We start from the raw sequence: 12,466 nt of genomic DNA on the forward strand, positions 1-12,466 counted from the left end.
TCATACAGTTGCTTTATCCAAACCCCAATTTTTTTCTACATTTGCTCATTTCTTTCAGCCTCTGTTATTCCAGATAAATAGTAGGATATCTGAAGTTCTACAGCCTATTTATATTGCTATTTACAGTCTTAAAGTACTTTGCATATGCATTAATTTATCTAGCCCTTACAACAGCCTTGTGAGATAAGTAATATTTTAGTTCAAACTTGACAATTAAGTAGGAAGGCGGATCCATTTGAAGTGTACGAATGTGATCATTTGAGAAGGGAACAACATTGGGCCTTCAAGCAAAAGGATTCAACATATACTTTAGAATTAGATTCAACGGGACTTAGTGAAGGATTTGATCTAGAAGTAAGGTAAGGGAGGACTCAAGGATGATCTGGCTTGAGCAGCTAGAAAGATGATGGAGCCATTCAGCTATGTAACAGGATGTACTGGAGAATGATGAGTAGAGCTGAAAAATAGGTGATAAGTAACTCCACTGGCACTGTTAGACATACGTCTGCAGGACTTACACAAAGAATCAGCCTTACACCTTCAAGCCCATCTTCCTCTGAAGATCTGTAAAAGACAACTTATGTAAGAGAAGACCCTTCCTATATAAGAAGATTCATGAAAAGCAAGTTCAAGAGGGGAATTCAGTAGAGAAATTTCTCCAGGTTATCTCCTTACCACTTGAGGGAGGATGGGGATACTCCATACTCCTCTCTCAAAGCATATGAAGGATATCCTAGAGAACAGCATGAAGAAATTGAGGGTGTCTGCAAGAAAGGCGAGACGGACATTCCACTCTTTTCAAGAGGCTTGCTATGGAGGTGACAAGACTTATAGGGTAATTCTGATTCAGCCACTAGGGTGAAGAAGGGTCTTCCGAGATTCTTATGTGATCTCAGGATTCGAGGATCATGGCCTAATGCAGAAGCTGATACCTGCTGCTCATTCAACAAAGTCTGAAGTTCTGAGGCTGGCTGCGTCTTACCCAGTGGTAAGGCAAGTAGAGAAGATAGTGCTGGACTAGTTGTACTTTCCTCTTTTGATAGAACAAGTTTTCTGCAAGCCTAGTGGATGCCAAGAAAGCAAGGAGTTTGGTCAACATGATAGGACCTGATATTGGCTGACTGCTCGGGAACGGGAACACAGAAGTAGAAGGTTGTGGGTGGATCTTTGAGGCAGTAATGGATAGGGGTGCAAGAAATTTGCCAAAGCGTGTGTCGCCTGCATCAGGAACTGTGAAGCATGGAATCTCCCATGGGAGACCTCTATGTAACCCACACAAAAAAAATCCCATGAGACACCTACAAATAAGAAGGCAACAGTAGATGCATTAGAACAATATTAAGGAGTTAGACTCTGCTACTTTTTGTTTAATTTTATCTTTTCTTCCATGACCCTGGGGAAGTCAACAAGAGAAGAGGAGGGAACTGAAGAAAAGGAAGAAAAATGTACATACCCTCTCTTCCCCACTGTAGATCCCTTAACACAAGTCAGGCTTTAGACTGGATTTTTTTTAACACCTGAAATGAGTCCCATTTACCAAAACTGGGCTGGTCCTTGTCACTGAAAGTGACTGGAAAACCATGGGACCTGCTCTAGAGATTACTGATGAGCAAGGAAGTGAGTCCTGATGAAGCTTGCTGGAATGAAGTGGTTGGAGAAAAATAAAGCCCTTTCAAGGAAGTAGTTATACAAAGTTCAAGAAGACTTACATGGTATTTCATCCCCAATAAAACCGAGCAAAAAGCAGATCCCCACCATATATTTGTGCTTGGTAGAGCATTATTAGAAAAAAAGGATAAAGATAAGGTAAGGCTGATAAATGAAAAGTTGAGGTCAAATAAAATACAACATTACAATAAAAAATGGGATGTTCCAACAAGTATTCATTGTTTTGTGTCACATCTACTCACCGTATTTTGTATCTTTTATATAAAAGAATGAATGATGCAGGTACTCATATTCTAAACTGAAAATCCCAGCTAACAGAATTGATACAGAAAGTAGAGTTATTGTTTTTATTACTATTTTTTCTTGATTTTAGAACAACAGTTACCAAAGGAGTTATTTTAGATAGCTAGATTTCCTAAAGCATTTCTTTTGACTTATCAGTGGATCTGGGGGAAAATGCCAAGAACCATCAAATTGTAAGAGCTACAACTAATTCAAGATCATATGTAAAGAGCAATAATGTTTTACATCATACTAAGCCAAAATGAAAATGGGATTAAAAATAAAATCATCGATGTACTCACAGACTCTCCATGATATGGCAATTATAAAATATCTCATTTTTTCCTTTTACATATCTACCTAATGGTAAAGAGATCTGCGACAACCACATGGGGACATTTTGAATACCTGCTCCTTGACACTGGGCAAGGGAGTTTGGCAACTAGAATCTAGAAACTAGAGTTTGTAATTCTGGATTTTATTTCCAGATTAGAAGCCAACTTTTAGTGACCCATATAATTTGCTTACCCCTCAACACCGTATGTTTGATTCTACATACAGAGTGAGGGACCATCTATCTTTCTGGGGACTGGGCAAGTGTCTGATCTGGGCTTGATGTTTTATAACCCTGTGGGGTAAGCAGGGATATACTGAGAGCACAGATTAACAGGTAAACCACTTTTTCCTTTCCATCCCAAGTTATTTTTGCCAGTGTGATGGCAGGTGCCAGGGAGAAAAAGCAAACAAATCCTAATGGTGGCAACAGTACTGCCAACCTTGCCAGGAGTGTTCCCTGTAAATACCACCATGGAACTCTCGTGTGCCAAGCAAGGATAAATGCAGTTTCTCTCCTGACACCGCACAATTCATCGCAGAACTAATTGGGAAGGGAGTTTAAGGACTTCTACCTAAAGCTGGTTTTCAGTAGTGGAGGGAATTGGTCTGAAGAGACCCTAAGGAACTAGATATATCTCTTCCCCTTAGAAGGATCTCCGTAGGTCCAAAAAGGAGATGAAACTTTTCATGAGGTTGGGAGAAAAGCTGGTGATACATTAAAAGCCACACTCTTTCCATTTCTTCTCTCCTGCTGCCTCTGTTGCTAATGCTGCAGCTCTTGCCAACACATATGCTCTCCACCCCCATGGAGGGCCCCCACTGCCAGTTCTCCATCCACTGCCACCATCAGGAGGACTCATGCATTCATTGCACCTGTTTTATGTGGCTCTCCCAGCCACATCCACCTGTCTGTAAACAGCTCCGGGGGGACTTTGGGACAAGCTAGGGATGGCAGTACACTACAGGCAATTTATTGGTGGCTTCTCATGCAGGGATGGGATCCCAAGATAAACAAGAGACTAAAGGAGGGGCATTAGTGACACCTCTTGCAAGTCTGCGGATTGAATTGTAATCCTGGATTGTGGGAATGGATTCTGTATCCCGCTAACTGAAAAATGTAATTCCTTTGCTCTGGTGAATTTCAGCCAAAGTGGTCAATGAGATAAAAAGTTGGAAAAATTTTCCTAGGGCAGGCACAGAAATGGAAAGAGACAGTGAAGATGTTTAGTTGGTATAGGAATTGGAGAAATAGTAAGTATAGCCAGGAAGGCACTCAGAGAGATTTAAAAGGGAATCATCAACACATGAGCAGTAGAAACTCGGAAGCAAAGAAACTTAAAAACCTGAAATGCCTAGTGGTAAAAATCTGTGCCTCAGACTCGACTACTCACCTTCCCCCAGAGTCTCTGCCCCATAGCCCAGCTGCATGGGAGACACTGATAACACAGACAAGAGCAGTATTGAGCACTGACATGGTGAATAGAGGACTCAATGACTATTTGCCAAATTGGATTGAATTGTTGATAACCTGTTCTTGACCCTGAGGGCCCAGTATGCTAGTATAGAACAGGAAGAGATGGACCTAAATCACAGGAGGAGGGATTTGGCTAGGATAAAAGGAACGTTCTTCTCTGAGGGTGAGGAATTGGAATTAAGAACCTCCCGAACCTCCTTCTTTAGGTATCTTTAAAAAAACGGTTGAATACATTCTCTTGGGAATGTAGGAATGGATGAAACTCAAAGACAATAGCTTATTTTCCTGATTATTTCTTTCAAAGATGTCAGTCTATAAAGAGTCATCGTGGCCTCCTGCTCTGGAAACTTGGCCTAGTGACCAGAACGACATAACACTGGCCCGATTGCTCTGTGGAATATGTCCTCGACTGCTAACAATAAGTTCAAATGGGACTTTTCCTGATCAACCTGATGAAATCTTCTCTTGGGACCCTCAGGGCCAAAGATCCAGATTTTGGGGAGCTACTTTGAACACACATACACATTCAAAAACGGAATGCAGAAATATTGTTTCTTGATTGTTATGGCTCTTCTCTTTAGCTGTGCGAGGATTAATCTTTAGAAAAATGGAAGAATACAGCAATACTTGGCTGGCAAATGGAAACTATGTTGGGGAGGGCTATATACAAAGGGCCACGTAAAGCTTAAAGCTTGAGGCCATAGGCCTTCCACTTTTTCAGGAACTTTTTTTAGTGTGATAAAAATAGAACCAAGCAGATTAAATAAAGAACAGAGTTCACTGGATACTTTGAGTCTTGGGTTGTAAAATGAAACTGGCTATGAAGGGATGACTTAGAGGATATATCACAAGGGAGTTCTCATAGAACTCTTTGGTAGATTAAACGTTTAGGCTGAAACCTCTGAAAGCCATATTTTGAGAGATCAGAGGTTTAAGCACTGCAACATTGATGCCTTCAATAAAAATATATTTAAATTAAGTTGCCTCATTCAGAAAGATCTTGTCAAGGATTTTTCAATATTTTTCTTTCAGGGTGGAAGTTAAGAACATGAATTCCAAGGATACAGTGAGAAGTAACAGACTTCCCCATGGATCACATATCAACTAAAAAAGAACTTCTACACTTAAGAACACTGCTTCTGATGCTTATAATGAGGGCACTAGAAGATGTAATATGAAAGACCCTGATATATAAAGATAATTAAATGTCAAATAAAAAACCAATTCTGAATTCTAAATAAAATGAAGATTTCTTTCTGATATAAATTGCAGCAAGCTTTTTGGACCTTTCTCCTAGAGTAATGAAAATAAAAACAAAAATAAACAAATGGGACCTAATTAAACTTAAAAGCTTTTGCACAGCAAAGGAAACCATAAACAAAATGAAAAGACAACCCACAGAATGGGAGAAAATATTTGCAAGTGAAGTGACCGACAAGGGATTAATCTCCAAAATATACACACAGCTCTATACCAAAAAAATAAAAAAATAAAAAAACCCAACAACCCCAATCAAAAAATGGGCAGCGGGCTTCCCTGGTGGCACAGAAGTTGAGAGTCCGCCTGCTGATGCAGGGGACACGGGTTCGTGCCCCGGTCTGGAAGGATCCCACATGCCGCGGAGTGGCTGGGCCCGTGAGCCATGGCCATTGAGCTTGTGCGTCCAGAGCCTGTGCTCCGCAACGGGAGAGGCCACAACAGTGAGAGGCCACATACCGCAAAAAAAAAAAAAAAAAAAAAAAAGGGCAGAAGATCTAAATAGACATTTCGAAGACATACAGATGGCCAAAAAGCATATGAAAAGATGCTCAACATCACCAATTATTAGAGAAATGAAAATCAAAACTACAATGAAGTATCACATCATACTGGTCAGAATGGCCATCATTAAAAATTCTACAACCAATAAATGCTGGAGAGGATGTGGAGAAAAGAGAACCCTCCTACACTGTTGGTCGGAACGTAAATTGGTACAGCCACTGTGGAGAACAGTATGGAGGTTGCTTAAAAAACTAAAACTAGAACTACCATATGATCCAGCAGTCCCACTCCTGGGCATTTATCCAGAGAAAACCATAATTCGAAAAGATACATGCACCCCAATGTTCACTGCGGCCCTATTTACAATAGCCAAGACACGGAACCTAAATGTCCAGTGACAGATGAATTGATAAAGAAGACGTGGTACCTACATATAATGGAATATTACTCAGCCTTAAAAAATGAAGTAATGCCATTTGCAGCAACATGAATGGACCTAGAGATTATCATACTAAGTGAAGTAAGTCAGACAGAGAAAGACAAATATCATATGATATCAGTTATATGTGGAATCTAAAAAAATGATACAAATGAACTTATTTACAAAACAGAAACAGATTCACAGACTTCACAAACAAACTTACGGTTACCAAAGGGGAAAGGTGGGGGCAGGGATAAATTAGGAGTTTGGGATTAACATATACACACTATTATATATAAAATAGATAATCAACAAGGACCTACTGTATAGCACAGGGAACTCTACTCAATATTTTGTAATGACCTATATGGGAAAAGAATCTGAAAAAGAGTGGATATACGTATGTGTACAACTGAATCACTTTGCCGTACCTGTGAAACTAACACAACATTGTAAATCAACTATACTCCCAATATAAAATAAAGATTAAATTTAAAAAAATGAAGATTTCTTTAATTTACACACTGCTTATTTCTTAATTCTATGAGAAATTTGAACATAGGACGGTGAGAAAATATTGTACTTTATTCATTTACGAAGATTCTTCTGGAATTTCATGAAAATATGTTTGCCTCATCTTATTTAAACATTTTGATAGATGTTATACTCTATAAGATAACCTTCATATAAAGTGGGCTGCCAAAACTGGAAGCATAGAAAATGGTCTGGTCTTTGACAATGGTGCTGTACGATGTCTATTCTTTCTTACTTATGAGGGGTTTCACACTTAGCAAGGTCTTGGCACGTTTTGAAAACCCTATGTATTTGCCTCCCAAGACCACAATGTTTCATCTCTGTGAAGGAAATCTGAGGGTTTCCTGCTGATCTCCCAGAGCATTTTTTTCTTTTCTTCTCTTTTCTTTTTCTGTTAATATGTGCTATCGGCCAGTCATTTTTCTCAATGCTGGGGAGAGTCAGGGCAGCCAAGTAATATCTCTCAGACATAACTCGGTTAATTTTGTGTTTCACAGATCTTCACTAAGATTTTTAAAAAATATTTTTAAATAAAATAATGGAATAAACCGTCATTGGAAAAAGTCAAAACTAAAGAATCATACGAAGTAAAAAGTAAAAGTGCCCCCTCTCCCTACAGGTTGCTTTATGGGTTAAGTTGCAGAGTATTCCCTTGTCCCAATATGTCTCCTCTCTATATTTACAATATTCCAGAATGTTTTACACAAATTGAATCATATTTACACACTTTCCAGAGCATTTCTTGCCTAACACTTTTGGTGTATGATATTCTCACTTGTATTGTGGTTTGCAGTTGGTAGGTGGTAGGGTTTGGGACCTGAATCCCAGTGTGGTGGATATTATGGGCTGTAACCCACTACTACTCTTACTTTTTTATGTTCAGTTCTCATCTCTGCAGTATTATAACAGAGAAATCTCCCCCAAGATAAGGATCATCCTATTTTTGTATCTCCCATAGAATGTCAGGCTATGCCAGGGGTAAAGAAAGCTCTCAGGAGATACAAGGTAGACTGAATTAAGTTGTGTTATGGGCCAGAGGAGGCCAACCCTGAAAAATCACCACTAAGTTATAGTGCATGTGATGTATATGTATAACTCTATGTATCTAGACAGGTCTACCTAGAAATTTAGTTTTCTTTTTCCTCAAAGAGCCAATAGTATCACATCGACATATGTGACATGTCTAATTTTATCTGAGCCTCATCCCCATGAGGTGTAGAGGGACATCCATTTAATGGATTTGGAAATCATGCAAAGAGAGATTCACGTATTTGCTGGAGGTAACACAAATTAACCGTGGTATGAAAACTGGTCTCCAATATCTCTTATACTTAGTTCATGGCTACGTTGCATTTTTTGCACTTAACCATTTTCATATATATGTTTAAGCCCCAAGTGAAGAAAAATGACAAGGCAGATAAGAAAATAAATGTTAACATATTAACCAGGTAATCTAAGTATCTGTTATACTTTTTTTCTGAAGTTCTTACCGTCACGGTGAAAGCGTGCACAACAGAGAAGTTCAACGTGGGGTCATCGGTTCTCTCTTGGTAGACCACACGGTACTGGGAGATAATGCCATTGGGAGATTCTGGCTTCGTCCAATTCAGTAGAACTGAATGAGCACCAGTGGCCTGAGCCCAGGGCGCTGGCAAATCTTGAGGTGGGGCTTCTAGAGTCCGTGCTGATGACCACAGACTCTCCACAGTGCCCCTGGAGTTATGGGCTCTGACCCGATATTCATAGAGCGTGAAAGGCCTCAAAGTATCTGCATTGTCAATAAATTCAAGGGCTCCTTCTGACCAGACAAACAAAAGGGATTCCTCTTCAAGGCCAGCAGGACGTCTGAAAGGAAACCAGCAAAACAATCAGTGACACGGCACACTTCAAAAGAAGGTTTGTAGACAGAGTAAGAAATTGCTTTTTAGAAGAAATTTTTACAAACTCAATTTTTCAACAGTCCCATTAATGAAATGAACATGTTAAGTCTAATAACAGGAATTTGCTTTAGAGCTCTTTAAAGGGTAAAAGTCAAATTTATTTCCTATGGCTTCTCCAAAACCTAGTAAAATGCAGAGTATGCTCAAAAAATTCTTTCAACTACCTGAGAAGGTGATTGTTTAGGCCAATCTTTAGATTTTATTGATGTTAAAACTAGGGCCCATGAAGTAAGTCACACAGAGAAAGTAACTGAATCACTTTGCTGTATACTTGACACTAACACAATGTTGTAAATCAACTATACTTCACTCCTCCCCTTCTCCCCTGCAAACCTCCCCCACAAGTCCCATGCAAACTCTTTTGGCACTTAACATATAGAGCATTAAACATCTAAGTAAGAGAAATGGAATTGTCAGTTGCTGGAATGACCCCAGATAGCTAATATTTCATTTGGAACAGATATTTGCTCATCTGGGTGTAAAATCATGATGCAGACCTGACCAGAACTGGAAGTTCCTGAGGAATCCTGGTCGGTCTCTTTCTGTGTTCCCAACATCTGAGCCCAGTAGATTTAACAGTTTTTCTTTTAATTGAAGTATAGCTGATTTACAATGTTGTATTAGTTTCTGCTGTACAGCAAAGTGATTCAGTTATACATGTAGATACATTCTTTTGTATATTCATTTCTATTATGGTTTATCTGAGGGTATTGAATATAGTTCCCTGTGTCATACAGGAGGACCTTGTTGCTTATCTATTCTATATGTAATAGTTTGCACCTACTAACACCAAAATTCCAGTCAAAAATTTTTTTGAGTGAATGGCCAAAAGGCATATAATTCCATGGCTTTTCTGCATCTTTGCCTCGTCTCTATCAACTCTTCTTTTCTACAAGGGTAAGTATTCTAGGTTGGGGAAGATTGTACCCAAGGGATGACCCTTTCCTCTTTCAGCTTCATCTCTAGTGGAGAAGAGACTGATGGATAAGTCAGTATTTTCCAGGCTGTTAGGAGTATTTAATTAACACACTCTTCAGATGCTGGCATAGTCACATGCTGCCATATCAGATTAACCATCAAAATGGAAAGGGTTATTAAGACAAAGTAAATGACAGTACCTTTCACGAAAAGTCAGGCTATTTAAAATCTTTGGCTTTGGGAATTTGGTGATCCTCAAGTTGGTAAGTCACTATGACCCAGGTATGAGCAATGACAGTCTACCTGCTGGAGGCTATGGAGGCTTCACAGATACTCCCCGTGACTTGCAATTATGGTTAGTCAACCCACCACATTATTCCTTGCTACCATGCCTGAGCCAGACTCTGCACTCAGTGTAGGTTTGCAGGGTTTGGCCTTTGTACTTGCTGCAGATACCAGGTACCAGATGTGTCACTGGGAGGGATCCACTCTAATGAGGACCACAGGGCTCACAGCCAAGTATTCCTCTCAGTCAGTTTTTTAAAAGGTGTTTGCTGGGAACATAATATAGCAGGCAAACATATGAACTTCTATGGGTAAATAAAACTTTCTATTTTGTCTGGCTTCAAACTTTCTATGACAAGTCAATGAACTTTATTAAACTCTCATGAATTCCCACATTGAGGTGTAGCCATGGTTGTCATAAAACTGACGTTCTATTAAAAAAAGAAAAAGAAAAAAAACAAAACAAGAAAAAAAAAGAAAAAAACATAAAAACACACATACACACACACAACTGACAATTCTTTAAAAAATTGCCTGAGAGTGTGAATTTTAAAAATCTATACTATGTAAGAGATTAAGTATTATGTTAGCCCCAAGTTTATCCACCAAAACAGTTAAAGGATGCAGCTGGGTTAAGTACTTCTTATCACAACTGAATACTTAATTAATATTACAGTGAGGTAAACAGTCCATTTGTGGTATTAACAACAACAACAACAAAAAAGAACATTTTTATGTCTAAATGAACTTTGAACAGAAGATGTTGAGTAGATGACAATTACTCCTAATTTATTTAAGATGTAGGCTTCAACTGTGTTTAACTGGAAGTGCTTCCTCCTGAACAGCCTATGTTTAGGGAAATCACATTTTCAGTTCTCTCTGAAGAGTCAAATGATTAGTTCTTCTAGACTTAAGTTCATTGGGGAGATACTTCAATAATGCACTTTTCCAACTAGAGTTAATTTAATGTTGCTTAACACTTAAGAAGAAAACAAAAATAATGATTAAACTAGGAACTATATATTTTAAAGGGCATTCATACTTCTGTTGTTTTCATGTGGTATAACCTTTTAAAGAACTCCCTACTCTCTTGGAATGCCAGAAGTTCTCAGTGCTTATCTTCAAATGTAATTAAAACAAAATCCTATAATTCAGTGTATTTCCCATAACAATTTAACATTATGAAACTGCCAACCTTACCTTATGAAGAATATTAAGAATACTCTTAATTTAAATAAATAGCCAGAAACACCTGTAGTCAGAGGAGATGGATTGTAAGCCTTGGCCTTGACACATCATTAAATGACCTTGGGCAAACTCACCTGTGTTCTCTAGTGTTCATTTCACTTTGTAAACTGGAGTCAATGATCTTATAGTGTATAACGTCTAGAATTTTGGTAAGAATTAAATCAAGTAATGCACATGAAAATCACTGGGTCAAATGTAATACACAATACAAAGGAAGTTATCATAGAAATGATGTCTAAAGCTGTAAGAGGGTGTGGAGAAAAGGGAACCCTCCTACACTGTTGGTGGGAATGTAAATTGGTACAGCCACTATGGAGGACAGTATGGAGGTTCCTTAAAAAACTAAAAATAGAGCTACCATAGGATCCAGCAATCCCACTCCTGGGCATATATCTGGAAAAGATGAAAACTCTAATTCGAAAAGATACATGCACTCCAATGTTCACTGCAGCCCTATTTACAACAGCCAAGACAGGGAAGCAACCTAAATGTCCATTGACAGATGAATGGTTAAAGAAGATGTGGTACATATATGCAATGGAATATTACTTAGCCATAAACAAGAATGAAATGATGCTATTTGCAGCAACATGGATGGACCTAGAGATTATCATACCAAGCGAAGTAAGTCAGAAAGAAAGACAAATACTCTGTGACATCACTTATATGTGGAATCTAAAACATGACACAAATGAATTTATTTACAAACAGAAACAGACTCACTGACACAGAAAACAAACTAATGGTTACCAAAGAGGAAAGGTTGGGGGAGGGATAAATTAGGAGTTTGGGATAAACAGAAACACATTTATATATATATATATATATATATATATGTAACTGAATTCCTTTGCTGTACACTGGAAACTAACATAAAATCATTAATCAACTATACTTCAATTAAAAAAAAGAAACGATGTCCAAAGCCTGTATTTAGGAAGACAAATCCAGCAGTTGTGTAAAGGCTGCATTGAACAGGGAGTGACAGCGGTCACACAATGAAAAGGTCATCTCAACGGTCCACATGAGAATAAATGTGGATCCTGAACTAGGTCGATGGTAGAGGAAATGGAAACATAGGTAATTTAAAAAATGCTTTGGGAAGGTTGAATCATCCAGCTTTCCTGAGTGGATAGCTGTTCTGGTGTTGAGGAAAGAGATTCAAATACCCTTCAAAAATTTTAGGACTTAATTGCATTTAAAACTCTTCAGTGATTCACCATAGAACTGGCCTGTGCTGACCATTGCAGATTCACCTTCTGAGATTTCTATTCCCATTTTACATTCTGGTCAAAATCCAATAGAAAGTCTTTCCCTTGCTTCTCTCTCAAATAGGGTTACAATATCCTTCCATGTGCTTAGTCTTTTCTTTATGGACTCACTTGTCACGGTGTATTGTAATAGACTTTTCTTTTTTATATCTCTCCTACTATACTACAAGTTCCCTGACGTCAAAGACTGCATCTTATTTTTGAAGCAATGACTGGATGACTGACTGGTTGACAAGAATAATCCAAGATTTTGGTTCCAACAAGAACCAGAAAAATGTTCTCATTATTAAGTTATTGTCTCTCAGCTCTAAACCTACCCTTCTATATT

General features: G+C 38.4%; 1 protein-coding gene across 1 annotated transcript in view; it reads right to left on the reverse strand.

Moving 5' to 3' along the window:
- Positions 1-12,466, reverse strand: part of USH2A (usherin) — a 777,251-nt gene that overhangs the window by 124,097 nt on the left and 640,688 nt on the right. Inside the window, exon 60 of the mRNA XM_022579226.3 lies at positions 7,967-8,321. Within this exon, the coding sequence (XP_022434934.3) occupies positions 7,967-8,321 (355 nt within the window). The remainder of the gene's footprint in view (positions 1-7,966; positions 8,322-12,466) is intronic.

This window comes from Delphinapterus leucas, chromosome 1 (genome assembly GCF_059928025.1).
Source record: "Delphinapterus leucas isolate spDelLeu-1000000601 "Yukka" chromosome 1, BTC_Dleu_Yukka2, whole genome shotgun sequence".
Lineage (NCBI taxonomy): Eukaryota > Metazoa > Chordata > Mammalia > Artiodactyla > Monodontidae > Delphinapterus > Delphinapterus leucas.